Source organism: Aquila chrysaetos, chromosome 1, assembly GCF_900496995.4.
Source record: "Aquila chrysaetos chrysaetos chromosome 1, bAquChr1.4, whole genome shotgun sequence".
In the NCBI taxonomy this organism is placed as follows: Eukaryota; Metazoa; Chordata; class Aves; order Accipitriformes; family Accipitridae; genus Aquila; species Aquila chrysaetos.
In genome coordinates, this window is record NC_044004.1 from 338,418 (window position 1) to 358,192 (window position 19,775).

A 19,775-nucleotide genomic window follows, 5' to 3' on the forward strand; every position below is an offset into this window, starting at 1 on the left:
AGCGTGGGGGTTTGCACACGCGTGTGCAACGCCCAGACCCCCACCTTGGGGTAGGATGGCCCCCGGCAAAGTCCTGGTGTCTCTGCCACTGGTGTCCGGGATGTCCCTGGGCATGTCACTTGGCTCTCCTGTCAGATGGGGAGCTGTGCTAACGAGCAAAACCCAGTCGGCTGGGCTGGGGGACGAGGGCAGGGCCGGATCCAGGGCCGGATCCCTTGGGCCTGGATCCGTTGGCCCTGGATCCGGCCCTGCCCTCGTCCCCCAGCCCAGCATCTAGATGGTTGCCCCAGCCCCATGGCCACCACGCTCCCATCGGTGGCCGGAGCAGCGAGCTATTTCTAACCCTGTGTCCTCATCCGTCGGGAACCTGTTCATCACCAGGTGCTAAATTCAGGGCGAGTTGAGAAATAGGGGCTGGGTATCAGGGGACAAACATCACAAGGTGTCCTCAAGAGGCGAGCGGGATGTCCGGAGCGTCTGGCCGGGGACGTAAGATGAGCAGGTCGCTCCGTTGAGGTGACAATTCCCCCCCCACCCGGGTCGCTGCCATCCACTTGGGCGACCTGAAATATGGCACCCTGGGGACAAATTACCTCCCCAGGGCGGCTGATGGCTCCTTGTATGGCTGAGGACTGGGCTCTGCCACTAGACAGGATAAAAATAGCCTGTGGCCAAAGGGCCTGATCCGGGGAGGTGCTGGGCATCCCCCCCGGCGCAAGGGGATGGTGCATCAGGTATTGCCCATGTGGGTTTTGGGGTGTGGGAGATGCTGGCGGGGGTCTGGGGGTGCTGCCGGGCATCTGCCGGCACAGGGAAGGGGGCAGAACGGGGACAGCCCCGCTCTCCGGTGGCAGGAACGGCCCCAGAGAGGCAGCACGGGATGTCCCCGGGGCGCGGGGACGTTTGTCCTTATTGTCCGAAACGGGAAACGTCCCAGAGCGCAGGAGCCCGTCGGTTCCCCTCTGCCAGCGTGGATCCGTCCCCGTGCCGTGGTCCCACCACGAGGAGCCCCACGGCTCCGGTGGCTTTGCAGTTGAACCCCCCCGGAACCCCACCTGCTGATCCTCTCTGGCTTTTGGGGGGCACAGGGACCCCCGTGGATGCGGAGCTCCTGCGCGCAGGCAGGGCGAGGATCTGAGCTGTTGGGGGCAGCGGTTTGGGGGCTCCCGGGTCACTTTGGGGTACGAGAGGTCTTGGCACAGACCCGGGTGATGGTGCAAGTGGTCACGGCTCTGCTCTCGCGGGCACGGCTTTGCCCCCAGCTCCATCCCCGGATCCTGTGGGGTTAACGGGACGGGTAACGGGGAGAGGGCAAGGTCGGTGAAGGCCATCGAGTGCCCGAGTTAGTCCAGGAATGCCACCGACATGCGGTCACACACCGCCCCGGCCCCAGCCGCCGACCGGGGGGAATGTCAAACACGGCCTCCCTCGCCACCGCACGTGGTCCCGGCCACGGGGATGCCTCTGCGGGGACGGGGACACGGGGCTGCACGTCTCCCTGCATTTAACCAGCCCCATCCTCCGGCACTCGTCCCACCAGCCGTGCGCCCGCGTCTCCCTGTCTGTGCCCACACGCTCCTCTACGTCCCTTCTCTCCCCGTTTCCCACCCCGTCTTGCTGCCATTTTGGGGTGGATTTGCGCCGGTTTGGGGGTACTGGTGGCCAAAGTGGTACCCAGAAGGCGCCGTCTGGGTCCCCTTTTGGAGCCAGAGGAGGAAATTGTGGAGCCCTTCGGACTGGGAGGGGAGACCCTCATGCTGGGGGGTATTTTCTCGTTTTTTTCCCCCCATGCCCGTGCACGGGTCATTCCAAACCCTGACAGCCCCCCCCCGCCCCAGCGCCAGAAACGTTCCTTCTCTTCCCAAATTGCTCTCCTGCACCAAGGGCCCGGTGGGACCCCCTGGCACCGCTGCTCACCCTGCACACTGTGGGCAGGGGGGGACACACGGAGCCAGCGGGTTGGGGGGACGTGTCCTCCTGGGCAGGGGTGCCATGGGAGGTGGCACGGAGGGGACGCTGATGTGCCTGCGGTCCTTGTTGTGCCCCCCCAACCATGGTAAACACAGCTCGGGGGTGGCACTTGGTGGCAGGGAAAGGGGCTCGGGCAGGAGAAGGATGCGGCCCCGGAGCTCAGCAGTTTCAAACTACATCAGTTGCTGGGACTTTTAAGCCTGGTGTCACCGTGCAGGGGGCTGGCAGCACCGGGGCTCCCCATCCTCCTAGCTCCCAGTCCTCCCAGCACCCCAGCTCCCAGTCCTCCCAGTGTCCCAGCTGAGGAGCCGTGCATCAGCTCACCCGGCTGTAATGCAGCGCAGCGGGGACGGCATCCTCCGGAGCTGCAGGCATGCCCACGAGCTGCGTGGAGGCACGGGTGGGTGGCCGGAGGCTGTCCCCAGCCTCAGCGCCGGTGTCACGCAGCGTGAGCCCCCCACGGTCCCCGGGGGCTGGCGGCTGCCATCTGGGGCGAGGGGCTGTCACACACCCGGGGGACAACAGGGGGGAGCACAGCAAGCCCCCGGGCTTCCCTGCACCCGCTTCGTGCCGTGCTGCAGCCGCTAAAATGTCACCCTCCTCAGGTCTTGCCAATTAATAAATTAACTGAGGGACTGTGGGAAAGCAGGTGCTTTGACACGTCCCTCGTCTCCTGCTCCAGCCCCACAGCTCCGGCCGGGACCGGGGGGCAGAAAGCGAAGCCCGGGGGTCCCGTCCCGCAGCGGAGGAGCAGTGGGCGATGGGGAGGTGGCAGCTCCTCCATGTCCTTGTCCCCGGCCAGCCTGGGTAGGACGGAGGGGCAATCCTCTGTCGGTGAAGGATGCTGCGTGCAGCAAAGCGGAGGGTTTCTGGGTCAGCTCTTGCTTGAGCTTCGCAGGAAACAGAGCCTGAATAAGAGGGTGTTTTACGGGGGTTTCCAGCAGCACCGGCACCGGTGGGCAGAGCTGCTGCCTCGCTGGGGGCTTTGCTCCCACATCCCCCTGCGCAGGCAGAGGCCAGAAGGACACGACGAGGAGCCGGACACGAGAAGAGGCAGGGCGGCACGCTTTGCTCCTCTGTTGGGGGGCCACTCCTCTCCTCTCCTCCATTTCATTCCTGCTCCTTGGAGCCACCTGGAAAGCAAGCGGAGGGGATCCCACCGCAGCTGGGATCCCCACGAGATCGCCCTGCCCCACTTCGTGCTGCTGCAAGACGCTGCTCCTGCCCCCAAACTGGCTTTTAATCTTGCCCAGCTCAATACTCTCATTTTATTCTGACAGCTTCATTTACACACACGGCTTCGTCTGCGCACTCACAATCTAGTTGCACCGATGCAACCCTGAGTCCAGCCCGCCTCCCCAGGCTTTGCCCCACTTTACCACTATTTAAACCGAGCGCTAAAATACAATCTCACAAGATTTTTTGAAGCTCAGCATCCAAACTGAGCAGAGCATCTCTGGCAGGAGGTAGGGAGTAGACGTACAGTCGTGGCAAAAATGGATCTTAAGGGGCAGCGCTGGCAGGGGGAGCGGTAATTTCAAGCCTTGGGAAGCCAGTCCCCGAAGCAGCCAGCCCTGAGAGCCTGGCCCGAGGTGCAGGATCCCGGCCCGGCTGCAGTTCTGCCGACTCAGAGGCACCATCTGCCGGGAAAGGTCCCGGCTCAGCCCGGTGGCTCCAACATGGATGGATGTGCCAGCAGAGCGTGAAGGAAACATATTCCCCCAGTAAAGCCCAGCTCCTTCCCTGCAGAGCAGCAGCTGCAGGGGCTGGGGCACATGGCTGCAGAGGGAAGGAGAGCAGACAAACACGGCTCGAAGTCTCCAGCATCCATAAACACCCCCTGACAGAGGGACTTGGCTGCCCTGCCACCGCTCAGGTCCTTTTTAAGCTGCTTTTGAAACATCTGCTAAGCCCCCGCTTGCAGTCAAACAGGATGTGCTTTCAGGACAAGCAGGTTTTTTTTGCTGGGGCAGGGGAAACTGTGGTCATTTTTACAGCCCTTTTGGGTGTTTCTGCTCAGTGGGGAGAGTGCGGGGACGTGAGGAAGCTGCAGGGGGGTCTGCAGGAGGGGGATGTCCTGGTGCCCCCTTCTCCCCACACAGTGGAGCGCAGATCCGGCACGCTCCCAGGGTCTGCAGGCTCTTCTCCTGGGAGGCCCAGGGACTTTCTCACACCGGTGATGACGAAGATGGAGCTGCAGTATCTGGGTAGGCATGATCCCAGACTCAGCTCTTCCAAATGCACAGCACGGGCACCTGCGGCCTCAGCCATGGCAAGATGAAGAGCCAGCAAACCAGACGGAGGTCCAGAGCTCCTGGACACGGGCTGTGCCTGTCACCTGGGGCTTTCACAGATCCGAGGCGTGCAGCATCCATTAGCAACGACCTCCTTGTCGCTGTGATCGACAGGAGCACGCCTTGGGTGATTGTGGTGGTGCAGAAGATGCCCCAAACTCACCGAGTCGTAATATGACTGTGTGTCTGGGCTGCAGCTCTCCCGCTCCTCCGACCCCAGTCCTGGCTCTCACCCCTTTTTTGGGGACCTGACACACCTTTCCTACAAGGTGTAATCGCAAACGACTCACCCAGGATGCTTCAGAGGGAAGTGGCAGACCTGCTACCTCTCTTCTGTAGGGGAAGTGCCTGAATTCCCACTCCCCCTGTAGCCCCACGTACTGGGCAGAGGGACTGGATATCTGAAGATGTAAAACTAATTAATCACATCCAATCTGTTCCCAGACCCGGCTGCGGGCTGAGACAACTCACACTGTCACGCGGAGCAGGGACAGTTGCCAGATACTGATGTGTCAGGCAAAGAGTATGCGGGGCTCTGCAGCCGCCAGCCAAGTCCCGGAGTTCACAGCCTAAAGGACTATTAATACCCGTCAGCCCGGGCAGCCTGGAGTGGGACCAGATCGGATGGAAAACACAGACCTTGGGCAAGGCTTGACAATATGATGGGGATGGGAGAGCAGCTGGGAGCCAGATAATTTTGTCAAGTGGCCAAAAACCTGCCTGAGTGAAGTCCTTCGCATAAGAAGACACTGGCTGCATTGGCTCCTTCCTAACTCCATGATTTACATCTCTTGTAGAAGATGTAGCCAGCACCCTGCATTACACATGTGCTTGCTCCCCAGCAATGACTGTCTTGGCCTGAGGCTTCGGCAATCACCCCATCTGAAAGTGGATTGCAGATCTGAAAAATCATCCCTTCTCACTTTCTGGCTACACCCCAAAAGACTTCTCCCCGCACCCCCACAACCCTTGTGAAATTCAGGGTGGTTTATAGTGAGCTTCAGGGACAGCGGACCTGTCTCTCCTGCGTGCCAAGCTGCCGGGCTGAGCTCTCTGGTATCTCCTGGAGTTGTTCTGGCAGCAGGTTTTGTGTTTTGGTCACGTATACATCTCTTTTGGGGACCTTCTCTTATTTTGACCCAGAGTAGCATGTCTAAGAGCTAAAGGGGTAAAGACAGTTGGGGATTACTAAGCATCCTTAGGAAGAGCAAGATTCCTTGTTGTGTTCTCACACGGACATCCCTTGTCTGTGTTTTAAATACTCAGAATGAAATTTTATATGCTTGTCATCTGTGTCATTTTATGGTTACAATGATCGAAACCATTTCCAAGAGCGAGGCCTGGCAACGTATCCTTGGGCCACTTAGCACTGCCTTTGCAAAGGGCAGCTTCGTGACTTCAGCTGTGGCTCAGCACCCTACACCACACCTGGAACCGAGTCAGGAGTACAGAAAGTTTGGCAAAGAACTAGCAAACACCTAAAACAAGCTGGATTAAGAGACCTGTCCAGCATCCCATGGGGATTTCTTCACAGGAGCGAGATTAAGACCTGGCTCTGGCTGAAGCTCTTATGAAACCGTAAGACTTTTATTTCAATCCCTTTGCATCTCCCAAATTTTGCAACAAATGAGGCAAAGTCTCGCAGCAAACAGGTTCTCCAGGTGCCCAATCCCACTCACGCAGCAGAGCTGCCAGGGCTCAAGTGTCCTATCACGTAACCAGAGATTGTGTCGGGACATCAGGATATGTCGGACAGATCAGGTTGCACAAGCAGCCTAAATGTTTACATTCCCAAAGGTCTTAGTGCTTAATTTGTTTAATTTTACCACCTTAACGATGCCTTTTAAGACAGTGCTGCTGTAATCGCTATTGGACATTTAGCAAATGAGACCCTGGATGTAATTCCAGCCTTGTTTGCACTGGGACCTCAGTGCCTTTTGACTCAAATTTAATTTCTTATTTTCAACTGTTATGTTTTACAGCTGTTGGGGCAGCACCACAGAGCACTAGCAACGGGAGCAGGATGGCATTCGAGCTCCATGTAGGCAGAGCGCTCATCTTATCTTTTATAAAGCCTTTGATCCAAAAGATTCTTTCCCAACAAGGTGTTAAAGTTTCCACAGCAGGTGCTGGGCAGAGTCTGCCCTTGGGATGCTCCTAAAACTGCAGTTAACTCTGTCAGAGTCCCGTGGTCTCACCATAAAAGCTGATCCTATCTTTTAGTTTACAACGGAGTTTCTGTTGCAGAGTACCTTGTCAGTGAAGCTCTTCGGGCTGGCCTGAGAATGGCAAAACAGACACAGGCACGAATCGTATAATTTAGCTGTAAATTTGATTCAGAAGTTTAGGAAATACAGCTTCCAGCTCTCCAAAATGATCCTACCTTCTTACTTCTCCTTGCTGTGCTGTGGTGGGAGTAAGGAATGCCTGTGGTCTACAGAAGTCACAAGCTGCAGGACTAGACAGCTCTAAGCAAGTTTCAAAAGCCAAAAGTAAGTGCAAGTCTTTACTTTTAAAGGTTTTTAGAGTTTCCAAGACTGTGATGTGCTGGAGAGGAACCAAACCAGGTTTGGATACAAAGACCAGCAACCTAAATCTGTGTCAGCCTAGCTTTGTCAGAAAATCCAGCATCAGTGAATCATTTTTGCTGGATGCATGCAAAGTGTCTGCAGGATCTGAAACACGAGAAAGACAAACGCCCAAGCGACTTCAAAGCAGTACAGCCGGACAGATCTGCACGGCAGCCAGTCCACTGGCACTGCGCAGCCCACTCCCAGTCTGCTAAAAAAGAAGCTGAGTGGGTGCCTGCCGTCTGCCACATTTGCAGCAAGACGCAGCGCTTTCAGCAGCTCTGAAATATGCTCCACCACGCAAGCAAATGGTGTGGTTTTGGGCAGAGCTGGTCACAGGCCTGCTTTATGCCATACGTGCTTTGGGGGCAGTCACTGTGACACAGCAGCAGCATTTCTGGCTGTCTCTGTGGTTAAGTTTGGCACCCGCTTTGCTATTTTCAGGAAATAATGTGGCAGCTCCTAAAGGCATCTTCTGTCTCCTCAGAGGGAAGCCTGTGACTCTGCAAAGGTGCTTCGTGGGCGAGAGCAAAAGGGACCCCAGAGCAACAGGAGCTCCCTGTGCCAAAACCTCACAGGGCCACCCAAGGTGGCAGAGCTTTTTAGACTCTCCTTTTCAGGTCAGCACCAACACTGCAGACCATAGTTAACGGGGGGAAAGCCTGCATTTGGGGATGCTGACTCACTGTACCCCTGGGAAAGCAAGCTTGTTGGAGGTACAAGGTATTAATGCTGGTGCTCCAAAAGCAAACATCATTCCAACCAGCAGCAGCACAGACAATCCCTGTGAGTCAAGTGCCTCGGAAGTCTCATGCTCCATGCTGTTTTCACTGGAAGAACTGGGGCAGCCACTGGCTGCCAGTCAAGCCCAGGCCACCTTGAATTGGAACGCAGCAGAGGGGATCCACACGTTCAGCTGGGGCTGTGCACAAGGCTTAACTTATAAGGTGGAAGCCATCTGAGAGGACAATTGCAGAAGCTCACGGTGTTGCTGCTAGAGGCTCAGGGAGGGAAGAAGAGGACAGCTGCTCGGTGCCGTGTCTCTGATCTCCAGAGGTGCAGGTCAGTGATCAGCAGCAGGCAGGGCAGGTGCCCTCACCCCGGGCCGGCTCTGTGGTGAAGCAGAGCCCCACAGCCACACCACAGGCCCACAGCAGACACTGGGCCCTCAGCAGAGGAACGAGGAGAAGACGGCAAGCAGCACCATAAAAGACTGACGAGAGAAACGAGAATCAGAGGGAACAACAGCAGGCCTACGAGGAGCAGAATGAACCAGTAAGGACGCCCACAGGGAGGCAGAAAATAACCCCCAACCCGCTCCGACCGCCACGATGGGATGAGCCGGGGCGGCAGGGTTTCTCTCGGGGAAGAGCTCCCATCATGCTCTGCGGCAAACGCGCGCGGCCCCGCCTCCCACGCGCGGCGCATGCGCAGCTCTCCCCCCGCCGCCAAGGCAGGCGACTGCACATGCGCACTGCGGGTAGCATGCCCGCAGCGTGGGAACTGACCGGCCGCGGCTTCGCGGGGCTGAGTGCGCCTGCGCTTCGGGGAGTTGCCCCGCCTCTCCCCCCACGCGCCTGTTCTGCGCATGCGTTCTCTGCCCGCGCCGCTGGCCGCTGCTCCGCCCCTTCCCTCCGTGCGCAGGCGCAGTGGCCGGTGTCTCCCTCCTCGGGGCTGCATCTCCGCGGCGGCGGTGCCCGGTCCGGCCCGGCGCGACGGAACGGCGGCGGGGGGAGGCGGTGGAGGAAGAGGGAACGAAGGGTGGATGCGAGCAGCGCGGTTCGGGCTGCGCTCCGCCGGAGGTAGGAGCTCGGCGCCGGCCGCCCCCCCCCCCCCCCCCCTCCGCCGTGTGGCGCAGCGGGGGCTGAGGGGGGACGCACAAAATGGCGGCGGGTGGGGGGTGGCCGGGGCTCCGTGGGGACGCTGCCCTCCGTTAGCCCCCATCGATGACCTCCTTGGCCCGGCACCGCTCGCCCACCGGACCCCCGGGCAGCGGTGGGGCCTGGGAGCAGCAGCGGTGCGGGCTGCCCGCCGAGGTGTGTGTGTGTGTGGGGGGGGAAGCGCGGTGTAACGGCCTCGCCGGCTTTATGCCTTGCTTGCTGCGGAGCGCCTCCGTGCAGCCGGTTGTTAACGGGGTGTTGCGGCTGGGTATAGGCGCTGCACTGCGTTTGGGCTAACGGCTGCCGCCCCTTTATGTATTTATTTGGCTACCGAGGGGATTCAGCAGGTCGGCAGTGTCGGGTTGGGAACACCCTGCCAGGCGTTGCAGGCCGACAGAGGCATGCCCTGCCTCAGCGACCTTGCGTCTGGTTGTATTTTCTTGCAGTGCAAAAGGCAGATGAATAGACACGGACTTGTAAACAGCGGCGTAACGTTTATCTGCATTGCAGCCGAAGTCTTGGCACGCCAGCAGTGTGCGTATTGATTTAACACGTTTGATAGTACAACATGTGTTTAATCAATCTCGGCTTTTACGTGTTTGTTGAGTTAGGGAAGTGCACCATTTGCTTTCTGATTCTTACCTGTGTTCTGTCTCTGTCCAGCTGTGTTTCAGTGAAAGCTCAGGCCTTTAATTAAATCCATAAACTTAGCACATTACATTGAAACAAAGCTATCTGGCAGTTTGGGAATAGTGGTTTTGGCTTTAAAACTGGCCGTTGAATGAAGTAATATTCACTCTGGTTAGCTGGAGAGATTAGTTTTCATCACCGTACTTCGAGAGCTCAGAATGTAGACATGTCTTCTGGCACCTCGTACTTGTGTGTTGGGGTTAAATAGATAGCTTTCCTATTTCTTGACTTTGAAGACGGTAGTAATTGATTGAATTTGAATTGGTCAAAACTGAAACAACAATAAAAATTCTTTTCACCCAAGGCAAAGTGTTTTAGGAGCATAGCATAATCTGGTTCATAGTGCTTACCCAGGAACCTCACTTATTTGGAGATTTGACCTTTTTTTTTTGCAACTTAGACACACACTGCTTTAGTATTTTTCCTTGGTTACGATTATTTTAATACAGTAATGTAATATAGGTTGTTAATTTTTTAAAATTTCTTCTTCTATAGCCTTTTTTGAAAACAAAACAAACCCCAAGAAAACAAAACAACCCAACAATTATCCATCCTGGTTTATAGCCCAGAATTGATGTTGAAATGTGTGTTCAGTTTTGGGTTATCCTCTTTCCTCTGGTATGTGATCATTGACTAGATGTTTAAAATACTAAATTATAACTATGTTGTGAGGTCTTCAAGAGGGTGGATATAAAAGTGAGGTAATTATTTTCCCTGTTAAGAAGGCACTCTTCAAGGACAAGAAGTATTTTTAATTGCATTTTTTTCTGATTTAAAAAAAAAAAATCATCTGCCAGAACTGACAGAACAGTCATGCTGGCTCAAAGGGTGGAGGACGTAAGGGACTAGACCGATCTCTTCTCCAACTTCTATGACAACTGATATAACTGAGTGATGTTTATACAAGGGTGGGGTTCCAAGTGGTTGCAAAACTTGCTGCTCCCTGCTATACTGCTGGATTCCTTTTCTGCCCTTCTTCTGTTTCCCAAGTATCTTGCAGTTTGGTTTTGGGGCTGAGCTCAGTGGAAGCTCAACTGTGCTCGTGTTAGTCCTTACCAAACAAGGAGCTCTTCTGTGTATGAAACAGGAAGAACATTGAGACTTTTTTTTTCAGTGTTTCACATTTGAAGGTAAATAAAATGTTTTCTTATTTCTTTGCCATCAAGTTAAATATTCTGAATGGAGTTTGGGTTCTTTTAGTAAGTTTTAAGCAGAAATATTAGTATTTGCTCTTTGTCTACAATGCTCTTGGGCACATCTCCACATCAGGTGTGCAGAGCTCCGTATGCCCCAGTGCTGTTGCATGTATGTAAATATACTTATGAAACAGTGTGCAGGATTTGTACTGCTCTAAAATTTGACATGGAAAGTGAAAATTGAAAAAGGCCAGTAGATTGCTGCTGCTAATGTTCCATGAAGGTGCTAAAATGCCCTTTTTTGTCTTGCTTTAAGAATTACTTGCTGAAAGACTTGTGCTGATTTGTTTCTGGGGTTTTTTTTTCCGTCTGTATATAAACTTGATGCATTGAACCCCATGAATGCTGGAATGGAATGGAGTCTTTTTGGAATATTTCAGAGAATTATGTTACTGAGTGGTACTGGCTCTGGCTGGGATGGAGTTAACTGTCTTCACAGCAGCCTGTGAGCTGTGTTTTGGATTTGTGGCTAAACCAGTGTTGGTCACCACCAGTGTTTTGGCTGTTGCTGAACAGTGCTTGCACCATGTCAAGGCTTTCCCCGCTGCACCCCTGAGGGTAGGCTGCGGTGGGCAAGAGGCTGGAAGGGGAGGTCACACAGCTGTGACCTGGACTGGCTAAAGGGATATTCTGTACCATGTAATGTCCTGCTTGGCAGTAAAAAATGGGGTAGAGGAAGAAGAAAAAGGTGGTTTTGGCTTTGTCATGGTTTAACCCCATCCAGTAACTAAGCACCACGCAGCTGCTCACTCACTCCCCCCCCCGCCCCTGTATTGAGCAGGGGGAGAGAATTGAAAGGAAAAAGGTAAAACTCGTGGGTTGAGATAAGAACAGTTTAATAGAACAGAAAGGAAGAAACTGATAATGATAATAACAACAACAATAATAAAGTGACAATAATAATAAAAGGATTGGAATATACACGAGTGATGCACATTGCAATTGCTTACCAGTCACCGACCAATGCCCAGTTAGTTCCCGAGCAGTGATTCCCCCCACCCCACACCAGGCCAACTGCCCCCCAGTTTATATACTGGGTGTGATGTCACATGGTATGGAAAACCCCTTTGGCCGGTTTGGGTCAGCTGCCCTCGCTGTGTCCCCTCCCAACTCCTTGTGCCCCTCCAGCATTCTTGCTGGCTGGGCGTGAGAAGCTGAAAAATCCTTGACTTAGTCTAAACACTACTTAGCGACAACTGCAAACATCAGTGTGTTATCAACATTCTTCTCATACTAAATCCAGAACGTTATACCAGCTACTAGAAAGAAAATTAACTCTATCCCAGCTGAGACCAGGACAGGCTTCCAGAGTGGCCGTTGCTTGGAGCCCGGCTGGGCACTGGTCTGCCTGGGGGAGATGGTGAGTATTAATTGCTTTTGCTTTGCTTGGTTTTTTTTTTTTTCCTCTCTTTTCTTCACCTGTAAGATTGTCTTTGCCTTAACCCATGAGTTTTCTCATTTTTGTGCTTCCTTTTTCTCCCCCCATCCTGGCGGGCTGGGGAGTGGGGGTGAGTGAGCGGCTCTGTGGGTGTTTGGCTGCTGGCCTGGGTCAACACACCACGGTCCTTTTTGGAGCTCAGTGAGGGGCACGAGGGGGATTGAGATATAATGACAGATTTGATAGGAGTGTGCTAGGCTGACCTTAATGCTGTTTAGCTGCTACTTGGTAGGGCTTTGAAATGGCGGCTTCCAGCCCTTGCTGTTTTCCATGTTCTTTTGCCTGGGAAACATGATAAAAGCGGTGCTTTGAGCCTAGTCTGGTATTTGGCTTCTGCATTGCTATCTTCCCGGTACTCTGGGAACCATCCCCTGGAGACAAACACCAATTACACTTGATGCCTCTTCTCCTCTGGGATTGATCCTGCCAACCTTGTTGCAATGGCCCCTCTGTTTCTTGAACATCCTGGCGTGGTGTGTACTGTGAACCTGGTTTTGATTTTGACTGGTGTTTGTAGTGGTAATAATAGTGCTCTCCTGCCACCAGTGCCTTGCACACACTGCCATCTCGTCAGACTCTGAATCCACCGATCTGCATTCAGATCTTGGTGGATCCTCCAGTAACCACCTGGCTGGGGATGGCAGATAGGAACGTGCCCTGTGGCAGCTGGCTCCTGGGTGGCACGGTGTGTGGGAGAATTTGGGCAGGTGCCTCGAGCCATTTTCACCTCAGATGGCCTGGGATTTTTTGCCTGAGCAGGCATGTAATCCTGCTGAAATGGCAGACCACCTGAAGGGGCGACGCCTTGTCTCTGCCAAAGAGAGAGTGGCTTCCAGTGCTGTGTTGTGACCTGGCCTATGCTTACGAGGCCTGTCTATGTTCAGCACCCTCAAAGGAGCTGGAGGGTCCCTTGGATCTAAGGATAATATAAATGGACACCGTGGCTAAACCAGAGACTCGATGCAGGCATCTCCTGTTGAGAATGAAGTATCACCTGGAGGATGATCTGGTAGACTGTGGTGGCAAGTGGGCCACCTTGTCTGTTATCTGAGGGAAGTGGTGGAGGTGACCAACAACCAGGTCTCCAGAGATCTGGAGGATGTCCAGTGCACCCGGACCACGTGGCAGAGGTTAGTATTGAACACACTGGTGTTGTACAGCAGTGCCCGGGTGACGGTGGGCTGGCCAGACCTCAAGGCACCGGCTGTGGAGGAAGAGAATCTCATCCTCCTCACTCCTACAGGCTGCTGTCTCTGCTGTGAAGGGTGCTGCCACACAGAGTCAGCCTTTCCCAGCTCAGGGGAAAGGGACCCGCAGGCACACACCACATGCCACCCCCGATTCCATCTGTGTGACCGTGGGGAGCATGTGAGGAAGTGGGGTGGTGTGCCGTCTTGGACCTAGATCCTGCGTTTGTCAGCTGTGGGAAAGAACAGCTAAAAAGGGTCTATCCAGAAGGATTACTGCTCCGGGTGCTGTCGAGCAATTCCCCAGATGCAGTAGAAGGGCTGAGGATGCCTCTCCTCCTCCTGACCTTGATGAAGGGACGTCTGGTCTGCTATGGCAGGAGTCAGATAATGAATGCTCCAGCCAGGAGTAGGGGGGCCCTGTCTCTGGCTAGGCAGAGGAAAGGGACAATGGACTCAACTGCATTGTGTGGATTCGATGGCCTGGCACATCGGACCCATGGGAGCACAAGGCTCTGGTGGACTCTGGTGCACAGTGTACCCCAATGCCATCAGGGTACAGGGGCGGAACCCATCCGGATTTTGCGGTTGACTTCACCCTGTAGTAGTCCCATACGGCAGCGCCAAAGTCTGATGGAGGGTGGAGGCTGAAGGAGGACTGTCACGGTCTGAAGGAGGTCGTGCTGCTGTGCTGGACATGCCGTACTCCAGTGTGGGCAGGAGCCTGAGGCAAGGTGGTATGGCACAACTGGTGCTGCCCATGCCTGTTCCATCCCTTGGGCAGCAGAGTGCAGGGCCCAGGCTGCTTTCATGTGGAGGAGTGTTCCTGCACCTGGAGCTGACTACCCCAGGGTGGAAGGACAGGCCTCCCTTTTGCCATGGACTGATACAGGCAGCACTGGAACAGGGTGAATCCCCTGAACACCCGCCATGCACTGACAACATCTTTGTGTTGGGCAACACAGCGCAGAAAGTGTTCAAGAAAGCAAAAGAATAATGTGGGTCCTTCTGAAGGCTGGTTTTGCCATAAACCAAAGCAAGATCAAGGGACCTGCAAAAGAGGTCCAGTTCCTGGGACTGAAGTGGAAGGATGGACATCGTCACATCCCTATGGATGTGGTCAAGAATGTAACAGCCATGTCCCCACCAGCTAACAAAAAACAAACAGCAGCTTTCCTAGGCGTTGTGGGTTTCTGGAGAATGTGTGCTCTGGGTTGCAGTTAGCTTGCGAGTCCTCTCTTGTTGAGTAACCCGAAAGAAGAACTATTTCAAGTGGGGCCTTGCAGCAGGCCTTCAAACAGATCCAACAGGAGATAGTTGGTGCGGTTGCCCTTGGGCCCCGCCGGGCAGGACCAGCTGTGAGGAGCGTGCTCTGTGCCGCAGCCAGGGAGCATGGCCTCCCTGGGAGCCTCAGGCAGAAAACCCCTGGGGAGACCACCTCCAGGCTCTGGCAATATTTCAGTGGATTGCGTTGCGAAGTGGTCCTGGGTCTGGCTGGGATGGGGTGTGGTGCTGTGTTTTGGCTGTGTGGCTAAACCAGTGGAGGTAAGCACCGATGTTTTGGGTCTTGCTGGGCAGTGCTTGCACAGCATCAAGGCTTTCTTCCCTGGCCCCTCCAAGCAAGCAGGCTGGGAGGGGACACATCTGGGACAGCCACCCGGAACTGGCCAAAGAGCTGTTCTGTAGTGTGTAATGTCATGCTTGGCAATAAAAACTGGGGTAGAGGAAGAAGAAAAGGGTGTTTTTTTGACTTCCAAGGTCGTGGTTTTTGAGCCTGGCTGAGCATCTGTCTGTCTGTGGGAGGAGGTTAGTGATTGCCTTTGCTTTGCTCATGGTTGTTTCCCCCCTCTTCGGACGGGGGTGGGTCTAAAGACCTGTTAGACAGTCTTATTTTAACCCATGGGTTTTCTTGCCTTTGCTCTTCCTAGTCTCTCCCTGTCCGGCTAGGGTGGGGAGGTGGTGGGGAGTGAGCGAGCAGCTGCGTGAGTGCTTGGCTGCTGGCTGAGGTCAGCCCACCACGTAAGTATGTATTGTATTTTGTTTACATTTAAGAAACTTCAGCTTCTGTTACTTTTTTCTAGGTGCTTTTATATTTGCGATAGCTACCTAATGGTTTCTGTCAGTGTCTTAGTAATGTTTGACAACATTAACTTTATGTTTAGCTCATTTAGTTCACACAGTTGCTCACTTTGTGCATCAGGTTTATGTAATCAGTTCATATACACTCATACATAGAGCTCAATTCTGATTTTCGCTGGAGTTAGCAGTGGGGCAGAACTTGGGGGCAGTTGCTTTGAATTGGAGTGCTCTGACCTGTGGTGGCTGTGTAGTTTTGAAGGTAGGAAATGGTGCAGTTACTCTCTGTCACTGAATTCAGCCTGGGCAGTAAGAACAAGTATTACTGACTGCAAGGAGGGTGAGCATTCAATAGTAGCTTTTGTAGCCAGGCAGTGATAAACATCTTGGTTAAGTGCCTTGTAACAGTGGTCTGCTCCAGCTCTAGGACTTCCCCCCTCCCCCATATTACCAAAGAGGGAAATATAGAGGCAGGAATTAATTACAAATTAGCACTTCAGATTTCTGCAGCCCTGTTCTTGAATTTGTTCTGTTAGTTGATTTTGCTTTTTGGGAGGTGCTTGTTGGGTATTGATAAGGTGTGTAATCGGGTGCACGTAATAAAATTGTATTTGTTTCAAACAGCAGTAGTCTGTTTAATAAGTTTTTGTAGGTTTGAAGGAAAGCAGGGAACAAATCTGGTTTGATTTTCAAGCTGTTGTCATGTGTAGTTGATTTGGTATTTCTAGGGAAATACTTGTATCAAACTTTAATTTCTCATATTTGGGGTCTGGAGTTTATGCTGCTGCTTTTGCTGTGGTTGGACCAGTAGTGATGGAGGAGTCTGGCTTAGATGCAGTTTATTTAATGCTTAATGTCCTACTGAGCTGGACTTTGAAGGAGATGAAGATGTTCTGGTAATGGCTTCCTTTAGTTTATTTTTCTTCTGTTGGTGTCTTGCTGCTAACCCGTGCTGTATGCTTCATGTTCAGATTGCGTGTAGTAGGTATTGTTTTGTACTGGCTCTGGCTGGGATGGAGTTAACTCCCTTCACTAAACCAGTGCTGGTCACACACCAGTGTTTTGGCTGCTGCTGGCCAGTGCTTGCCCAGTGTCCGTCCAGGCTGCTGCTTTTTTCTGCTCTGCCCCCCTGCACTCCTGAGTGTAGGCTGGGGTGGGCATAGCTGGGACAGCTGACCCGAACTGGCCAAAGAGATGTTCCATACCATGTAATGTCAGGCTCAGCACTATAAATGGGGTGGAGGAGACTTTTGGCTTCAAAGGTGGCTGTTGCCTGGTCTGCCTGCGGGAGGTGGTGAGTGATAGCCTTTGCTTGGCTCCCCCCATTTCATACCATCTCTATCTCATCCCATGAGCTTTATCACTTTTCCTCTCCCTGTCCCGCTGAGGAGGGGGGTGTGAGTGAGTGGCTGGGTGGGTGCTTGGCTGCTGGCTGGGGTCAGCCCTCTGCATGTTTAAAGTCACATCGCTGTCAGTGCAAACAGTGTGATCCTTCTGGGGCTCCTGGGCTTGCCATTGCTCTGTCTTTTTGATTGATTTTTGTACTGCACTGCTGACTTAAAGGTGTTTCTGTTGTTGGTAGACAGCTGACCACTGAAATGGTACAGCTTTGTGATGTAGGTACCATTTTTTTCACCTTCAACATAAAAAGCTTGAACTCAGCGGTATTGCTGGTCAGTGCTGCATTTCCCTTTTTCCACTTGCAGGACTTCTTGTATTTGCTTCAGATCTGCTAGTACCCACTGCTTTTGACAGTCACTTCCTGTAACTGTAAGAGAGAGGAGTTTTCTACATATTTTTGTTGGCTTGCATCCAGATTGGTTTAGCAAATTGTCCGCTTTGTTGGTTAGGTGGCTTTAGCCTTGCACAAAGACTCTGCAAGCCAGCTACAGAGAGTTCAAAAACGCAAAACAATTATTTATTGCTAAACATCCACTGAGGCTGGTGGGATTTAGTAGACTGCTAGTCTAAGCATTAGCATGCTTGCAGCCTGCAGTAGGACAGCCAAAGGATGTTTGCTGACCAGATGGGCATCGGGAAGAGAAGACCTTGCTGCTCCCTGAAATGGCTCCTCGGTGTTGTTAGGTTGCTGTCATTCACTGATGTCATCCATCCATCAACACCGCCTCCCTGTTTTTTTTTTTTCTTCAGGATTTTTTTTTACTATTCTCAGTTGGTGTTTTTCATATTGAATCCTTGAGTTGCAAATGGCACCTGTCTGTCTCTGCCTGTAATGCCCCCCCCCCCCCCCCCAACCCCGCCCTTGCCTTTTTTTAACTCTCTCTACAGATTTCATCAGAAGTCTTTCCTACAGCTCTAACAGTTTTCTCAGCAGCCTGGCCAAGGTTATGCAGCTGGGCTCCACCAGAGGTGGACCTTGGATCCTTGAAACACAGGCAGCTCGACCTCTGGGGAGGGAGGAAGGTTAGAGGGAGAGAGGGTGTTGTGGTTTAACCCCAGCCAGCAGCTCAGCATCATGCAGCTGCTTACTCACTCCACCTCAGCCAGTGGGATGGGGGAGAGAATCAGGGAAAAAAAAACCTCATGGGTTGAGGTGAGAACAGCTTAATAGAACAGAAAGGAAGAAAATAACAACAATAATAATAATAATAGAATTGGAATATACAAAACAAGTGATGCAATTGCTCACCAGTCACTGACTGATGCCCAGTTAGTTCCTGAGCAGTGATCCACCTGCCCAGGCCAACTGCCCCCCAGTTTATATACTGGGTGTGACATCACATGGTATGGAATACCCCTTTGGCTGGTTTGGGTCAGCTGCCCTGGCTGTGTCCCCTCCCAACTTCTTGTGCCCCTCCAGCCTTCTTGCTGGCTGGGCGTGAGAAGCTGAAAAATCCTTGACTTAGTCTAAACACTACTTAGCAACAACTGCAAACATCAGTGTATTATCAACATTCTTCTCATACTAAATCCAGAACATAACACTATACCAGCTACTAGAAAGAAAATTAACTCTATCCCAGCTGAGACCAGGACAGTATCCACCCCTTATTCTATACTGTTTACATCATGCTCAGGTCCCATACCTTCCAATTCATCCTAATTAATCACCATTACCTTTCCTGTTGAGAGAGAGATATCATTCCCTTAGTCTACAGGCCATCTCTATAAAATGTCTGTTGAGTTCATTTATTCCCCAACTTTGGGCTCCATCTGTCATACCGGTCTTTGTGGGCAGGAGGGATGATGCAAAGTCCACTCGGTTGTTGGCAGATCAGGGTTGGGCTTTGGTGTGGTGCGGCGGGCAGGTGACATTGGGCGCAGCAGGAGGATGGTGTGCAATGTTGGATTGTTGCATGCTGAAGTCAGTTTGGTTCCATCACTACTGCACTTTGCTCACTTTTACCAAAGTTCATTCATGCTTGATCTAAGTGATTCTTACTGTAATACCATTGATAGAGCATATAACAATTATGGTAATGATGACATACAGTGGCAGGGTTACATAGCAATTAACATCATACAATTCAATTCATTGGCTAGTCTCACCTAAAATCAACCCCCCTTGAGGCACACATTGGACTTCCTCATCGTTCTGCATCATCCACCAAGAGCACCCAAGTCCTTGAACAAAAGCAATCCCTTGAATGGGTTTACCTTTGCCTGAGGCAGGAGTAACCCAGATCGTCTTCCCTAACATATTTTTTATGTGCACTACAGGGACTACCTTTTCCAGGAGTCAGGTGAGGATAATGGTATTTGGGGAATTCCACCTATTTTTCATTCACTTATGATGAAGCATCAGCAACGTGCTTGGTCACTGCTATAAGACTAGTCAGGATGTCACTGCACCAGAAAAAGCAGTCTAGAGGATCACAGACACACCCCAAAGAAAGCTTCTTTTGAAGAGGAAGGTGAGAGTCTAGCCTTAAAAGTCCGGACCATTGTTTCCTTAGTCTTGGCATCACTTTATCTTTCAACTGTCATTTCCAGCATTTCTTTTGAAAAGGTCAGTCATGAGACTCAGCTGATTAAGGCTTCATTGCACCCTCTTTGTTGTACAACACTTGACTGGATATCAGAAGAGGATTTGAGCATACAACTTCCACAGGGGAGGAATGCAATTTAACAGTTTGACCTCTACTTTCTTCAACTTCAGATGTAGATGGGGCCAGGTGATGAGGAAACTGATGTCTTAGATGTGCTCAAATATATTTGCATTTTTGTGGGTCTGAGTAAAGTCGTCAAAGTTTCACTGCAGATGGGTTTCAGAGTCATTAAGGGCTGTACAGCACAAATATGGATGACACTTAAAACCTTGCTTTAATGTTACTTTGTACTTCTGTTTTGAATTCTTTCATGAACTAGCCTTTTGATCACAGAAATCACAAAACTGTCTTTTGTATTTCTTCAATTATTAATATTGATGGAGAACCTAACAGTTTTAGTTTGAGAGATAAATTCTTAGTATCTGTTCTCTTATTTTCCTGTCCCAGGAAGGTAGTTTTAAAT

At 52.2% G+C, this 19,775-nt stretch overlaps 1 protein-coding gene across 6 annotated transcripts in view; it reads left to right on the forward strand.

Moving 5' to 3' along the window:
- Positions 1 to 19,775, forward strand: part of ZNF638 (zinc finger protein 638) — a 65,289-nt gene that overhangs the window by 677 nt on the left and 44,837 nt on the right. For 4 of the 6 annotated variants that reach the window (XM_030025111.2, XM_030025121.2, XM_030025139.2 and 1 more), the window contains exon 1: positions 8,306 to 8,637. The exons of 1 other annotated variant lie outside the window; for it this stretch is intronic. In XM_030025111.2, coding sequence (XP_029880971.1) covers positions 8,321 to 8,637 — 317 coding nt within the window. In that variant the 5' untranslated portion in view covers positions 8,306 to 8,320. Of the gene's footprint in view, positions 1 to 8,305; positions 8,638 to 9,161; positions 9,250 to 19,775 lie in introns of those variants that run through there. One more of the 6 variants, XM_030025159.2, reaches the window with a different exon arrangement.